The sequence below is a fragment of the Cystoisospora suis genome (assembly GCF_002600585.1).
Source record: "Cystoisospora suis strain Wien I chromosome Unknown contig_165, whole genome shotgun sequence".
NCBI lineage: Eukaryota > Apicomplexa > Conoidasida > Eucoccidiorida > Sarcocystidae > Cystoisospora > Cystoisospora suis.
The window spans coordinates 68,466-84,324 of NW_027152967.1; the positions used below are offsets into that span (position 1 = coordinate 68,466).

Below are 15,859 nucleotides of genomic sequence, written 5' to 3' on the forward strand. Positions count from 1 at the left end.
CATCTACAGCGGGTTTGTGTGGCCAGCAGTTCCGACTTCCTTTGGCAGGCTGGCAATTTCTCTAAGGAGAGGGTCCACCGTTTTAGAACTAGGACGGGCAGAAAAACCACCTGAACGTACTTGCGGTACGCTGGTGGGCACTGCCGTCCGGGTCCGCGCCTCAGTCATACCTACATTCGCTTCACGTTACGGGCGAGGACGAATGCAACTGTTGGTACAAAAGTACTGATCGAGTGAGGCGGCAAGGAAACCTGACGCCCGCCGAAACAACTTTCCTCGAGAGCACATGTACAACGAAGCCCTCCTCGTACGAGGACCGCCCGAGCACATGTGAGCATCCTGTCGCAGGCTTGGTCCCAAGGCTGGTGGCAGAACACAGAAGTGGCAACCGACTGAGCCGGCCGGGCGGGAGAAGCCGCGGGCTCCCGGCCTTCCTTTGCCTGCCTCACAACACAGCCTCTCAGGTTCGCGGCGTCAGCTCAGCAGAAGTAGGGCAGTGAACTGGCACATGTAGTAAATACCGCGTACATTCGCATTTGTTCCCCGGAGACTCTCCGCCGTACTGTAGTGCTGTAGCTGACAGAGCTGGGAGTCCCACAGTCACTAAGAGGAAAGGAGCTCTTGGAGGCCCTGCCCTGCAGGCGCGTCGCAAAATGGGGCAGCCCACCCTATTAGCTTGGGGCTGGCTGAGCATGTAGCGCGAATACTTGAGGTGGGGCGGGCGGTCTGCTCTACGGGAAGTCAACCAGTCAGAAACGTAGAGAAGGCCTGGCTCAGCCGTGCAGTTCACGCTTTTTGAGTGGTGGAGTTCCCTGGAAGTGAAGACTGGTGGCAGGTCTCGGGTACTTGCGTGAATGAATCGCTTTCGCGTAAGCTTATGAGTCAGAACATACATCGGAACGCGCAGTGTGTGCGAAGCATTCGCCGGAGACTCCGCTACTATATAGCGATTCAAAACGTTCCAGGGACCCATTACACCTCTAGGTACCAGGCTGTCCGCGGGCGCGTCGATGCCCTGGCGCACAACAGGTGAGCGGGGAAGGTTTGTAGACGTTCAGGAAGTTCCGAACCAGTCCAGCCTTGGCATGCGAGTCGAGATATAAACACCAGCTCAGAAATCCCCCGCCCCGGGTAAAGTGGGACGTACATCAGGCAGCGAGAAGCGCCGCTGCTGTTAGCTGCGAGAAGCAGTCACTCCCGGCCGCTGCCCGGGGACAACGGTATTGGAACGAAACACTGCTCCCGATACTCTCGAAGACCCAGCATTAGCAAGCCTCTGGTGTGTCTTGTACTAGACGCAAGTCATCGTGGCGCCGAGGTCGAAGAGGCCGAATTCTGTTCTTTCCCACGTACTGCCGTCAGTTCCCTCCGGAGCTCCAGGATCACGCGCGCCAGCGCCTCAGGATGGATCCCTTGCTCGACAAGCTCCACTAGGATCTGTAAAGTCGCTCTGTCTAGACCAGTATTTAACAACGTCGAAATCTCCATCAAGACCTCCATCGTTTCTCGGGGGTCGGAATCCGTATCAGAGCCGTCCGTCCGTAAGCTGCATCCCGTAGCTCGTTCGCCGGGAGAAGCCTGCCCTGGCTGCCTTGTCGAAACCATCCGGAAAGAATTAAGGGGCAGTTCCGCTGAAGTGCCTCGATGAAACTCACCGGCTTCACCCCCTGGACAGGGGCTGGCAGCCGTGCACTTGCTCACTCGCGGGAACAAACGCCCCTTATCACGAGTAGGTAACAGTGGCGGTCGCCGAGCTCATTCAATGTGTGAATGAAGAAGAAAACCCAGACACCATGGTGTCTGCTGGAACGAGCTGCAATTTGTAGCCCTTTAAGCATCTGCCTTGGTGTGTTGGCAACACTGCGCGGTTTTGACACTTCTACGGCGTCCGAGCTACTATGCCCATGAGACCACCCACACGACTCTGCGACAACGATTAGGGGTTTGTCCGGACCGGAAGTCAATAACCACAGAAAACACTATCTTGTGTTTCGCACAACATAGGGGTCACTTGCATGTGAAGAGCGTGGTGTCTGCATGCCGCGGGCTGCTGTCTGTACAGCCCGCCGCCCGGGCTCGTCGTCTCACGGTGAGAGGTGCGCGGTACTCTCTGGAAGCTGAGATCTCCGTAGCCTTGCCTGAGACGGTCCCATACGCAGATCCCGATCCTTTTTGTACACTGTAGAGTGTAAGTGAGAGACAGGCAGGCAAATGGATTTTCGTGCCGGTTGGATTACTCGGCCGGCCTGGCCAAAGGCCGCCATCCTTATCGCCTTGGCAGTCTTTCTGGCAAGCGTGCCTACGGGAGCGCAGTCGAGCCACTACGGTCATATAGTAGCACTCCAGGAGAAGGCCCAGCCACACCACACTCGAACGGCGATGACAGAGGTAGGCCCCGCTTCTAAACCGAGAAAGCACCGAAGCTCCCACGTACTTCACCTCAGGCGCTCGAAGCCACGTTTCTCGAGGTTTCCGCTGAGGAGACCGAGCGGCAGAACATAGAGAACTGGCTCACGATAGGACTTTTTCTCTTCATTGTTGCCTGTTCCCTTATATTCGAAATGGCTTTCGATAGCATCGAAGAATTCTTTGAAAGGAGGGGGATGACATCGTTAACGAAAATGCTCCGGGGGGCATACAAGGAGCTGACAATCCTAGGCTTCATCAGCTTGACTCTCTTCGCCGTTGTGCGCTCCGGACAAATGCAGAGGGTCAACGACAAGTACCTTGGAGTTTCTCATACTGAGCTGGCAGCAATCCATGAGGCGGAGGAAGCAGGAGAGGCGACACCCCCCCCCACACATCTAACAGAGATCTTCGAAGAGATCCACATCCTCATCTTTGTCGTCATGTCCATCTTCCTTCTTTCGGCCTGCATTTTAACAGCTCGGGGCTACCGTCTGCATCGGAAACACGAATACCTTGACGCGAAAACTGAAACGGACTTGCGAAACGACGTAACAATGTTGGAAAGAGAAGGAGGCGTGAGCGAACAACATGTGGAAGAATCCCTCACCTACTGGGGAATTCGACAAAGGTTCCTAAAACCACGGATTCCCACGATTCCCAAACCAAGAGCAAGATATGGAGAGCTCCCGGACTTCTCCTTCGCAGCATATATCAGTCATGCGTACGGCGATACACTGACGGAAATGGTAGAACTTCCTCCATCCATTCTTGTCCTGTCATTCCTCATTGTACTCCTTCTACGTCCGGCGTTAGATCTTGCTGGAAGAGAAGTCATTGCCTTCATGATATTGGTTGCATTTGCGCTTCTGGGGATGACCCTTCTAGCGTATAGCTACGTCAGGCATGTCACTGGTATCCTCGATCCGGATCCGAAGAAGCTGCGGTCCGTCTTTGGTGCGGCGCGCGTAAGCGCTGAGCAACTCCAAGAGGCTCTAGATGCACCTGTTGACCGGAGGTGGGAATGCCTAAATAGCTCCCGCTGTCCGAGTGTTCTGTAATCCGAAATTCGCAGGCCCCTGGCGGTCGTCCGCTCGACGTACCTATGGAAACGAGTAGGAGGACAGAAGCCTTCGTTGCGTCGTCCTGAACCTGTACGATGCCGTTTCAGACGTCCAACCGGGCAACGAACCTCTACCCTTTTGGAAGTGAGATCGAAAGAGCCAGCTGAGAGAGAACCGCGTAAAGAAGCCACTCCCGCTTTTTAGAGCCTTTGTACTTCCGGAGGCTGCTTCAACTCCTCCTTTTTGCTCACGCCGTATACACCGCTGTCCTCCTCAGCTGCGTCATCAGCGTTTCTGGAGGCTCCTCGTTTCTGTGGGCTGCCAATTTCTGGTGGTCCTATCCTCTCAGCTTTGTGCCCCTTGGAGTGTCCCTGTATATTTGGGGCAAGGTACGATTTGAGAACAGCTCTTGAGAAGCAGCCCTGACCACAACACTGGCGCTATCAGCTGCTCAACGTTTACGCGGTGACTTCGAACATCGACATGATGGCATCCACGGACCTGATAAGGACGGTAATGTTTACGCATGAAACATATGCCCGACGCACCCTGCACGCTTACCACATTCAGGTGCAAGCTCACCAGGACATGGTACGGCTTAGCGGTGCAGAGTAGGATCCTAGATGAGAGTTGCTCACCGATCTGTCAGGCGGCATTAGAGAAGGACTATCGCTACCTGACGTTCCTCACGCAGCAGGTGATGTGGCAAAGCCGTCAGCGGCCGGAAGCATGTCATCATCGTCAATCGTATCAGGCGGAGAAAGTAGTGGAGACCAAGCAGGGCCAGATCGAACGGTGCAGCTCAATCTATCGACAGCTGCCCAAGGAATCAAGGAAGGCGATTGAGGATGCTTTTCGTGCCCTGGCAACGTCACCAGAAAAATACCCGAATGCTGGTGAGTGGAGAGGCTCACCACTGCCAGTATATGCCACACCGCCTCCGGGTGCAGAGATTCCTGGCGTCATCTCGAGGAAAGACTGCACAGAAGTTATCCGATGCCTGAGACTTCATCCAGTACGGATGTCGCTAGTGTGCTCCGAAATTCCGTGTTGACAGCACCGTCTCAGGGCGCAGACGTAGACTCTATTCGCTTCCTAGAGGACTGGTTCAGCACTTTGGACGAGAACCGCAGGTAAACTGAAACGCAACATATACCGAAGTTCGAAGCCATATGCTTTCCACGTAGCGGATATTTGAACTTTGAGCACTTCAAAGTGCTAGTCATCCTGCTTAGCAACCTGGGAGTATCCACGGAGAAACTCATCGGGATTAGGGACGGGCGCATTACAAAATTTTTCACAACGCTCGATACCGACAGGGACGAGAGAATAGTAAGCCCAGACCTGCTGCTTTCCTCGCACCGATACTCCATTCAACCCCTATCCTAGTCGAAGGACGAGCTGCACCGAGTATTGCAAGGGTAAGTTTGGGGTGACTCTGGCCTGCTCTCGGACGCAGCATGCAGCCGTTTCCAGCATGAAACCACCGCTATCGGATAGGGAGTTCGACGACCTGTTCGGCAGACTAACACGTTCTGCCACCCACGTTTCGCTGAACGAGCTGCGCAGCTGGGCGCGTACCGTACAGATATGCATTTTTGGCGCCGCACTCAGGCTTACCAGATGAGCGGAGTTTAAGTAACACGGTCGGTGCTGGGTAAAGAGAGGCCTTTTTGTCAGTGGCCTCTCGAATCAGTACGTGTGTGGCCAAAATCGAGTTCGTTGTCCGTCACGCTGCACACGGCCTCCGGGGGTTACCTTCTGTGCAGTTAGGCGTGTGAGCCGTGCAACAAACTTAGCCGTAAGCTGCGGTCCCACCGCAACAAAACGAATGCTTCCTATTGTTACCGGAGCGTCTCTACTTCACTCGTGAAAGTAGTATCCAGGGCCAGGACAAAACACTGGAGTAGACCCCTATGGTCGCTTCCCAAGAAAGACACAACTGGAACCGTCTCGACCAATGAGTCCTCTCCTTGACTGGCGTTCCGCCGGAAAAGGCTTGCTATTCTTCTTCACCTCTAGGACAGACTGCACATAATCACTGCAGTCCGGGTAAAACAATCACAACACGCCACCGCGCTGGTTCACGGGAATCGGCAAATACCTCTGGAATCTCAATTTGAAGACACTCTCCCCAGAAAACAAAATGACTCTGGCGAAGTCGTGTTAGACCTTTCAAAGTAGATCCTACTGTTGGTCACCGCGAACCGGCACCCGCTTCAAGACCTACAACTCACGAGAAAGAGAAAACTCCCGGACCCTCATCTCATTTTCTTGAGGTAAATCAGAGTCCCCTTCCAGCGATAGAGCCCCGGTGTCAGTTCAGGGACTACAAGGAGAGAACGGTGTGAACAGTGCTCCCATGTGAGCTTGACCCGTGGCCATCAGCCTCGTAAGCAAGGAAAAAAAAACATATCTGGCCAGTGGTCAGCTCGTGCCTGCGACCGCCTGCTCATCGCGACGTGTACCGATTCCTGGCCGGCCTGAGGGCTCTTGTTGTAGGGGCGGCTTACAAAACTTTCCTTCGTGAAGACTCTAGCCCAGTCCACAGGCTCGGCGCGTGCGCGCAGACGTGCCGCCGGAAGAAGCGACACACAGAATCCGACGAAATATCCTTGGCTGGCGCATAACCGCAGTCTTTGACCGTAGCGCGACTGATCTAGCGGTTAGGAGTGTCCCTTTTGGTATGCAACTAAGAGACATGCACTTCCTACATGACTCCATCGTGGTGAGCGGCCGCCCAGAGCGTACAGAAACTCACGAAATCGCTTATCCGCCTGTAGTACGCCTCCTGAGAGAAATTCACAGAAACTCAGGACACTATCTGATTCGCTGCAAATCCTCCCTTAGTTTTCGCCAGACAGCTCTCGGAACTACATCCTCGTGAGAGCGGCTGCGGGTCCACGAATCTAGGTGGCGTACACTGCAGCATTGCCCAATCAATTACCGAAGTAGACGGCGGCCTCCACGGAGACCACCACATCAAGCTGCGAAGAAGCATAGCACGGTCATCTCCGGGAACAACAGAACGCCCTATGTGGATACTATACAAAAAGCGATACAGAGTTCTCACGATGCACCAGCGGCAACGATGTGGGCACGGACTGCTGCCTGCTGAGACACTAGTAAAGATGTCTCAACCCCACAAATCTGCTCGCGATGCTGACTGTGCTACCCGATACAGCTCCCGTGCAGCCGCCCGCGACAGAAGTCAGCAAGTTCCCCCTGCACAACCAACATCACGGCTGAGACTCACGAGAGATTTCCGGACCGTATTCAGGACTACGCATATCCTCTAGCTAAACAAAACATATCCTCTAGCTGGACAAAACAGCTCGCACCTACCCCCGATTTTTGTTCGACATCATTGTGGTCGGCATTTCCCACCCACCACGTTTGAACTCTCTGCGCCTGCATCTCTTCGGTCGCAACTGAATGAGCTGATGGACTCCCATTCACCCTTCTACTCCCTGGTTTTCGACATCCCGCTTTCAGCTGCTGTTTCTGCTGTTCCTTGTACCACTGTTCATCAGCAAAGTGCGCAGCCGCTTCGAGTCTCTGCGAGTGCGTCCAAGAAATCTTTTCACGGACAAAACCAGGGAGACAGAAAGAAAACCCCTACTGCACTCATGGCATCTCACTGACCGAAGAACATACGTGTGTGCACTGTCACCTCGGCAGTCCTATTGTTGCCTTGAGTGTCCCCTGCGCATTTTGCTTTTACGGCACACCGCGTGCATCGTCATACGCGGAATTGCCGTCACCAAATAGAAGTCCTAGCTGGGTAAAAATGTCACTACTCTTGAGACGCAGCCCCGACCACTTTCCAAAAGCTGCCGACGTCGAAGTGCGACTACCACGAAGCAAGGTACGTCTTCGACTTCATGCAGCCGACTATACCCGAGGAGAGGGTGTAGTCGGCTGCATGAAGTGGGAAGAACTTCTTCTGACTTACCTGTCTATCTAGCTGTCCATGTATAATCAGAATAGGGGTTTGCTTGACTTTCTTCAGCTTGTCCACGTTGGGAAAAGCGTCGAACCAGGGAGACTTATTAATATCCTCAATGAATAACCGTAACCCTGATGCGACGAGGCATAGACAACTGATAAGCGAGAGATACGTGCTTGAAAAGAGGAACAGGAAGTACAAGGAACAAAGCTTGACGCGTACACAGGCAAAAGAGACAGACGAAAAGGATTTCTTTGACACACGACCAACACTGTGAACGAGCACTGTGTAGATGTGAAACCGATTACCAGACGAACGAACTCAGACTCCTCATTCAAGCATGTGCACTTCATGCATAACACCTTCGGTTGTCTTCTCTCCCGTCTGATAGCCAAAGAAAACAGATATACTCCATTCTTACGACCTTGTATGAATGTGAAACGGGGAAACAGCTCACCTGAAGCAAGAGAAGAATGAAGGACAACACCTCCTACAGGATAAGTCTTCTCCCTCATTGCCAGGTCACAGCACGGAGCGGAACCTACACTGTGGCCATACTGCATGACAATACAACACAAAGCAGGAGACGGTGCGAAGTTCAGTCCATATCCGTATGTACGCCAAAACAAAACCTATTTGAGGGTATCTCCGATTCTGTGCTTTGTCCGTACTACCTCTATATGATGTAGGAAAGGCTACTTCTGTAAAGAGAAACGAATTCCAGTAGAAAAAGAAACACATCCTCATGGTTCTCGATACCACTTACCCAGCCGTACGACAGCCTTTACTCATTCAGTCAAGACTTTGCAAAACTGCTCGATACACAACCGACTGAGTTCTATGAAGAAAACGATTCATTCTGAGAGGGCTCTGTGTTCGGAACTTACATCACATCACAGCTGGGAAAAAGCCATAAACTCACCCCCGCAGGAAGCGGACTCAGGCATACCAGGCAGGACAAGAGAAAGACAAACGGACGCCTTGGCAACTGGTATAAGAGATGACATAGGCCCCCTCTTTCTATATATACGACGAGATCGATTAGGGCTAAACGAAGCCAAAAAGGATAGAGAGGGATAGCGCCGCACCTTGAGATGCAACTTCTCCTATCTTGTAAACAAACATCATACAAGGAAGTAAAGGAGTTTCTGAGTAAGGTTCTCTATACCATTTTTTGCCGTGTTCAGGGAACTTCAGGAAAGCAAGCAGGACTTGGTACTCGCCAAGAGAATCGAAAAACCAAGACAACTCTTTATGTCATATATTGATAATTCTTACGACAATGAGATGATGAGGAGGAATCTTCAGATTGTTCACGGCATACGACCACACAGCACGGATGTTCCTGTATAGAGCTTTCTCTGTTGTATTCCCGTCGCTGCAGCCATAGCCGGAGTAGTCGTACGCGAGGACATTCACACGGCATCTGTGAGCACAGCAGGGGGACCGATCGAGGTGTTCATACACAAGTGGAAAATACCTAACAAAAGGCGAGCTCATCACAGACACTAGAGGAAAAGCATAAGGTTGAGGCAGGCGAGTAAGTACGCACACCCCCGTACTGAAGGATCATCCTGTGGATACTCCTTCGGAAACGACGTGGCACACGGCCATTACAACTATGGATCACACCCCTGTATCTCCTCTCTGCATATCACGATCGTCTAAGGACGTTGCATTCTGCATGGGCGCTGAGAGTAGTCACTGCGGAACAAAACTTTACTTAGCGAGTACAGCCCGGGAAACCGTTGAGTTCTAAACCGACCGCCCCCCCGCTAATCAATGAGAAGACAACATGATATTCCATGACTAGGACGAGCATCGTGTCAGGCGTCCATGGGTCCGAATAGAGAGAAACAGTGCAGTTGGAAGTACAGAGGAGAAAACGCCACAGCGGACTAGCTCCGTCATCAAATCGGAAGCACACAAGCAGTAATACACACGTCTCCCCCGCACAGAACTCACCTATAAGCAAGCCTGTAATAGAGCCCGAACATATAACCAATATCAGTGCTATTCCCATGAGAGAAGATAATACAAGGAAGTCTTCTTGCGCTCTCAATCATCACGGAATTCTCCGGCCCCGCTGAACCAGGGCCTCGATGCTGAAAGGATCGATGTTGTTGTCCTTTCCTTGAGAAGCCTTCAGCAGGACTGCTTCTTGTACCATGACCCGAAGGAGAGGAGTCTCCCCCACCACTTGATCTCCTCCTTGTGCCTTCTTCTTTAGAGAGACTTTTTCGTCTTCCTACGTCTCTTGAGAGATCTTCTGATCTTCTCGATCCGGAGCTACTACGACCACCTCCGTATCTCACACTGCTACTCCGACCCCCCGCCTCCCCTTCTGCTCTGGGAGTCTCAGGTGTATGCGCCGTTGAAGGCTGTCCTGATTGTGTTTCAGGTGTACTTCCTGATGTAGTATTAGTGTTATTATGACTTCCTATACTAGGAGGATTCAGAGGGTGATAGAGAAACAATCCAGCTAAAGACTCTTTTCTCCCACATGGAATCTTCAAGACCTCCACCCTCTCGGGCAATCCTGTCCTTCTTAATAGATGTTGAATACTCTCACGCTGAAGATCTCCTGATGCTGCACTTCCGCCCTGAGCTGATGCTACCCCAGATGCACTAACGACATCGGGAGGAGGTGCAGAACGAGAGGTCGGCTGCTGTTGACCCGGAGTCCCATCAAATATGTACAGCTGATTATCGCTACTAATAGAATATCCGGCAGGCTGAGGTGGATAGAAAGCCAATCGACGGACAACTGAAGATCGACAACCTCTGCATCAATAAAAAAGACATCTCGGAATGGAACCCATGTGTGCATGCCTATACGCACGAACGTAAGGCAAAAAAAAAGAAGCGATTACACGAATAGTGACGAGAGCACTTGCCCCGCTCCAATGAAGTGAGGGACTGAGGAGAAGTCGACGAACAGGAACACACAACATAGCGCTCCACAGTAGCACATAGTTGCCCTAGCGCAGGAAAAACATCGCAAGGACCACAGAGTTGCTAAGTATGTGATCCTGCAGTCGACACGACAACCGGGAAAGTACAGTCACCGCAGGAGAACTTCGGCTGTCAGACCCAGCATTAACATTTGAGAATGTCACGAGAAAACAGAAAACGTCACAACGTGCCAGTACACTTGCTGCAAGTTCTCCAGGCTCTAGCTGTGGCCCCCCTGGTCCTTCTGAGTTGCTCACTTACATCACAGTCAAACAGCCGAAGAGACACATGGTCGCGCACTTGTTAGGGACGAGCCCCTTCTCCGTATCAGCATCAGTAGCCATCTCTGAGAACGTTCGCCTCCGGACAAAGATGATTCTCGAATGACTGACAACCGTTTCAGTCTTGATGTCCACACGCGAGAAGGGGCGGCAGCTCCTTCTGTAGCTTCGTGTGACCCTCTAGCCCTCCAGTGGAGCACTCAAAAGAAATGTAAGGATTGATGCTGATGAAGAAAGAATCCACTCGTTGACAACGGGCTGCTGGACAGCAGCGAAGGCGAGCTTCGCGCCGAAGAGCCCAATATACGGAAACTACCGTATTCGGACTTTTCTCACAGAAAGAACACGACCGACGAAATCACGCATGATCTCTGAAAGTCTAGAATAGGTCTCGCAATCTTCGTCAAGATGAAGAGCAAAGCTTGCCTGTGGAGACACTTACATGTACGGGAAACGCACGCTGTCCCCGCGATCTTCTCTTGAGCAATCAGATACACACTGTCTCACGACAGAGAACGATGAACAACACTCTGACCCCAGGGCACACGTGATAAAGTACAGGACAATCGTCCCGACAAGGTAGTGGGCGTGTGTGCTGAAACGAAGAAAGAGTAGGCGGATGGAGCACGGAGTGATCTGGAGGCGGCCAGGGGTTAACGGTAACAGCGCAGACGTCTGCGGGGACTCAGCCGAGCCACAACTTATGCTCCGGTCGCACGAGAACGGGGTCAAGAAAAAGACACCTGGACTGATGCCCTCCTACTCATAGCACGCTTGTCTCTTTGTAGCAAGAGTCTCTCCATTCCTCCCGAGTGCCGGCTTCTCGCGCAACCGGGCTTGCTGCTCGACACAGCCGTAGCGGAGAGGCTGGGTGTACTCTATGGTTCGTTTTTTGATCCCGTGTAGCGCACAGGCTCGCTGTAATCTCCCGCATCGAGAGAAATTGCAATCCTGTCCCAGCTCGTAAGAGGCAGGAACAAAGTGACCAGTCCCCAGTGGAGGCAGGCTAAGCGGAAGAGACAAATGAGAAATTCTTGGACAGGACTCCGGTGACGGCGGAAGTGGACAAGAAGCCAAAAAATCACGAGTAGCCAAGCAGACCTGGGACGGAGTGGTCTCCAGCAAAGATCAACGAAATTCCGATAGCATACCGAGCATGGCAATCGCCTCTCTCTCTGGGTGCGAGGCCGACGAACTGGCAGTGCCCAAAGAACATCGCGAGAAACAGGAATCTCCTTACTACCCCTGCACCGCACGAGTCACCTGCTGCTTTCCGGCGATGTGGACAGCGGGAGAAAGCAAAAGGAACGCTGGATCGGATACGTCCGGATAGTTTCGGTATACGGGGGAACAGATAGACGGCGAAGGACAGCGGGTAGCTTTAGGTCACAGGCCAAGCTATAACACCACGCTGTACAAGGTACTGTGAGCCAACACCATCAGCGGTCATTACAATACGCAACACCGAGTAGAGCACGGCGAGGATCAGCCCTGGCGACTGTACGCGCATAAACAATCGATATACTACGGACCGGGCGGGGACGAAGTTTGTCGAGGGCAAGAAACAAACAAAAGACTTCACGCTCGTTTGAACTGAAAAGGGGTGCCCACGCCCGCGAGTCGCAGGCATTCATGAAGCTCTCTACTCAGAAACCGATAAGGTTAGTTCCGTGTCAGATGCAATCAATCCAGAAGCGAAGCAAGAAGTACTACTTTGGCTTTGAATGCCTCTCCAGCTTCCCGGACGCGCGAGCTGGGGCGCGGTAGCAGCGGACGCATCAGTACTTCGGCTTTCTGCCGCAGAGGTCGGCCCGTAAATCCAGCTTCAAACAAAAAACTGCCCTCTAGCAGTGCGTAGCCCGTTTGGGGTCATAATGAAGAAAGGTGTGAACAAGCAGCGAGCTTGAGAAAAGATGAACCAGCGAACAAACAACAAACGTCCGAGAGCGAACTCGTCCGCCAGCTACGATCTTGCGGAACAGCTCGAGCGGCACCATACGGATGCGGAATTGCGAACGGTAGACAGCCATATGAGACGAAAATGCAAGGAAGCACGAAAAGTAGGGAAAGCCATTAAACATAAAAAAACTTCTTCAACCCGGTAAGTCCATCGCATGCGGCACGTAATGCCTGTCTAGTCGCTTGTTCAGGAGCTTACTTGCCAAGGCACCAACGTTGGGAACCCGAGCTCCCCGCGGTTGGCGTCCAGGCGGGAACAAGTCTCCTTTTCGTCGCTCACTGTGACGCGATGTCTCTGTCCAGCCTCGCACCGACGTGCCTGACCAATGAGCTCTTCAGGTTTTTTTTCTACATCACAAACCGAGTGGCGTATTTGAGACGCCCGAACTGTGTGTGCGCGCAGTGTACCTTGTAATTCCCTACAGTGCACCGTTTCTCTCGGCAGAACGCTGTGACTGACAAAGGTACGGCTCCTGCGTAGTGCGCTCCTATAGACGTAACCTGTAGTAGCCCTCGATTTGATCCAGAGCGCTAGGCGAGTGCCTACCCCTCTACTGTACCAGAACGTACTTGATGTGAGTTCGCCAGCCCCGGGGACTGCGACACGGCATAGTGCTTTCTGTCAAGTAGAACACTCATATGCTCGTTCGCCCCCAACTACGCACACCATCAGAAACAGCTGTTCTGAGGACGGTTGAAGCTCGCTGCTCTTGTCCTTTGGTCCTCGTCAACGACCAAAGCGTGACGACAGTTTTCATGCCGCTGCACCTGGCTGTTGGTAGGGGCAGGCTGGCGTACACGGACCGTAACCGAATAGCACGTTCCCAGTCTCTCCCGTCCTTATTCTGCCACACACTGGCCGGCGTCAGTACGACTGCGGATCCAGCTCCGCACGACAACAGCGTCCACCACCGTAAGGTTTCCGGACACTTTGGTTTCCGGACACTTCGGACAGCGCAGAGCTCATGCTGGCACTCGTAGTACTTTGGGCTGCTGGTTGCGCTGCTGCTCAAACGAAGCATCTGAGTATGAGCCTACGGAATACGGTCACTCCGCCGGGCGTAACACCTGCCTGCGAGTTTTTTTGGACATGACCTTTTGAGAGCTTTCGCGCTGCATCAGCTCCACACGTTGCCGGTCGGGACATTTTTACCTTTCCCTGAATAGGCCAGTCGACATTTAGAGGTTCCTGTGTTTTTGACTCCGTACGGGGGCCCAGCTTAGACATGGCTCTCACTCCTGAGCAGACACTGCAGCGCATTCAAGCAGTCGCCAAAAAGGACGGGAAGGCCGGATAGCGAATTCTAGCGTTGCATGAGGTGCAGCCGGGTCAAGCCATTACTTAGATCCCTGTTGTAAGCTGCAGAACCCCTCAAGTGTGGCTGCTCTCGTAGTCAGCAGCTTTCTGCTAGTCAAGCGTTTCTCTCAGTGAAAGGTGGTATTCACCCCTATTCAAAGCCTGGTCGAGGACGATGCCTCACTCCTCTCATAGAGGGTCACAGGCAACACCACGCGTGACCGTCGCTCACTCACTTTTCTCAAGCGTTTGCGGAGAGTCATAGAAAAGTACGTTTGCGACAGCGTGACTGCCTGCAGCGGTAGGAACTGTACATACGAAATGTCCCCGGCACACAAAACAGGCTACTTCCGCGCTTATGTAGGGCGCATCGTGGCCAACTCACGCAGGACCGCACGAGATGCATTCACGCAGCAGGTGATACTTGTTGCTCACGGGCAAAGGACTTAACTGCAGGAGAATCTTGCCTGCTAATCAACGTCGCTTACGGTTTACTTTCTCGCGTCGCAGCGAACACATACCAAGCGTCTGCTTGATGATTGCATGACTCCCCACGTCCACGGAAACCCACCCGCCGGAATATGGGTGGCAGCAGCACACATGCGTGCACGACTATTACCTCTGTTGAGGGGCAGAAAAAAGGCCCTGCTGCACAACCCCTCGGCCTACTTTAACAATCAGTTGTTTACAGCCGACCGTAGCGGTCGGCGTCACTGGTTTCTGCCTCCCGGTTTCTCCCACCGGGCTGTCTTCGAGTACAAATAGTGATTGTTCCTGCATTGTCCCTTCAGCTGGCCGGTTGCGAAACCCACGGATACTGCCCTCGTGCAGATCACACCAGTTACAGTGGCGGTGTCGGTTGGTTTATACGCGAAGGCACGCGCAGGGGTTTCCTAAGACTTCGTCACAGAGATTCTCGGGTGTTCGCCCGGGATTTCGACATTGCTTCATCAGTAGAAAACACCCGGCGTAACCTCCTCCCGGACAGTAGCGCGCGTATGGCCGGCCAGACAAACCGAGTGTTTGTGGCAGCCGTAGCAGGAGAAAAAGTGTATGAGCGTGTCCGCTATTGTTAGGTAGCTCAAGCGACCTCTCTCCTAGCGCCGGGACAGTCACTGCCTGAGGAAGAATAGGGTATAGGAAAGCAGCACCGAAGTGGCTGGGGCCGTTGCCGGTACTCTGGCGCACTCGCAAGCCGACGTGTGTTGGTGAACCACCCGTGCGCGCAGAAGGGTAATCCCGTGTCTTTCCGCGAGTGTCCCATGTCTCCCCCGTGCGCGGGCTTGCTTCTCACAAGGAAGTGTCGACGTCAACGAAAAATCGTGAGCAGGTACAGCCTATGCGTCGGTGAGCCGGGCAAGCAGGATCCGATGCTGACCACGTCAGAAGTGCGAGGACATGAAAGGGCACAGTGAAATGAGCTGGCCTGCAAAGCCCAGGCCGAACGCGAGAGAACCACGCACACCCGCGGATGTGCCTACGTGCTGATCTACAAACCTCGCGAGAAACCAACTGCAAGCGAGGACGCTACATTAGAGAGCAGAGGTAGTTTACGACTACATGTCCTCAGCGTGGACCGGCAGTGGGTAGTGGCGCCTTGTGCTGATGGAGCCACTGGTGTATCGTGGGTGTCATACAGCCCTGCAGTTACAGCTCTGCTTTAGCGGTCTCCACGCGGTCGTAGCTCGGCGAGAACAGCCACGAGCGCGAGCAATGAACAATACACGAACTAAGGTCGCCGCCGTCAGAACAGTGAAGCCACGCTTCTAAGAAGAGAAGGATAAAAGCGGGGAGGGGAAGAGTGGCTTTCTTTTCAGGTGGAGTAGTGTTCAGCTTTTGTAGTTGCGGTGTCGCGTATCTTCAAGAGTGATTTGCAGACAACGAAGAGGATGACCGACACGCCGGGCGCCAGCTTGTCTTCGTTGTCCGCATCGCAGCGTTCGCGAAG

At 53.1% G+C, this 15,859-nt stretch overlaps 3 protein-coding genes across 3 annotated transcripts; 1 reads left to right on the top strand and 2 right to left on the bottom strand.

Annotated features, from left to right (window-relative positions):
- Nucleotides 1-1,034: 1,034 nt before the first annotated feature.
- CSUI_000383 (uncharacterized protein) lies at nucleotides 1,035-2,173 on the bottom strand. The gene has a single exon (XM_068060617.1). The coding sequence runs from the start codon at nucleotides 1,603-1,605 to the stop codon at nucleotides 1,303-1,305; it is 303 nt and encodes a 100-aa protein (XP_067927411.1). The 5' UTR covers nucleotides 1,606-2,173; the 3' UTR covers nucleotides 1,035-1,302.
- Nucleotides 2,168-3,890, top strand: CSUI_000384 (ef hand domain-containing protein). The gene has a single exon (XM_068060618.1). The coding sequence runs from the start codon at nucleotides 2,562-2,564 to the stop codon at nucleotides 3,465-3,467; it is 906 nt and encodes a 301-aa protein (XP_067927412.1). The 5' UTR covers nucleotides 2,168-2,561; the 3' UTR covers nucleotides 3,468-3,890.
- A 1,171-nt stretch (nucleotides 3,891-5,061) lies between these two features.
- CSUI_000385 (alpha beta hydrolase family protein) lies at nucleotides 5,062-12,744 on the bottom strand. The gene is made up of 8 exons (XM_068060619.1): nucleotides 10,636-12,744; nucleotides 9,759-10,203; nucleotides 9,385-9,524; nucleotides 8,698-8,845; nucleotides 7,877-7,976; nucleotides 7,426-7,550; nucleotides 6,816-7,049; nucleotides 5,062-6,261 (listed from the first exon to the last, which is right to left on the bottom strand). Exons 1-8 carry the CDS (start codon nucleotides 10,716-10,718, stop codon nucleotides 6,181-6,183), a joined length of 1,356 nt encoding a protein of 451 aa, XP_067927413.1. The 5' UTR covers nucleotides 10,719-12,744; the 3' UTR covers nucleotides 5,062-6,180.
- Nucleotides 12,745-15,859: the final 3,115 nt, after the last annotated feature.

Excerpts from the sequence above, each read along its gene's own strand:
- CSUI_000383 (XM_068060617.1), bottom strand. The coding sequence starts at position 1,605 with ATGGTTTCGACAAGGCAGCCAGGGCAGGCTTCTCCCGGCGAACGAGCT.
- CSUI_000384 (XM_068060618.1), top strand. The coding sequence starts at position 2,562 with ATGGCTTTCGATAGCATCGAAGAATTCTTTGAAAGGAGGGGGATGACA.
- CSUI_000385 (XM_068060619.1), bottom strand. The coding sequence starts at position 10,718 with ATGGCTACTGATGCTGATACGGAGAAGGGGCTCGTCCCTAACAAGTGC. Across the intron at positions 7,977-8,697 it reads CTCCTCATCATCTCATTGTC|TATGGCCACAGTGTAGGTTC; the intron begins GTAAGAATTATC and ends ATTGTCATGCAG. Across the intron at positions 7,551-7,876 it reads TCATTCTTCTCTTGCTTCAG|GGTTACGGTTATTCATTGAG; the intron begins GTGAGCTGTTTC and ends TCGTCGCATCAG.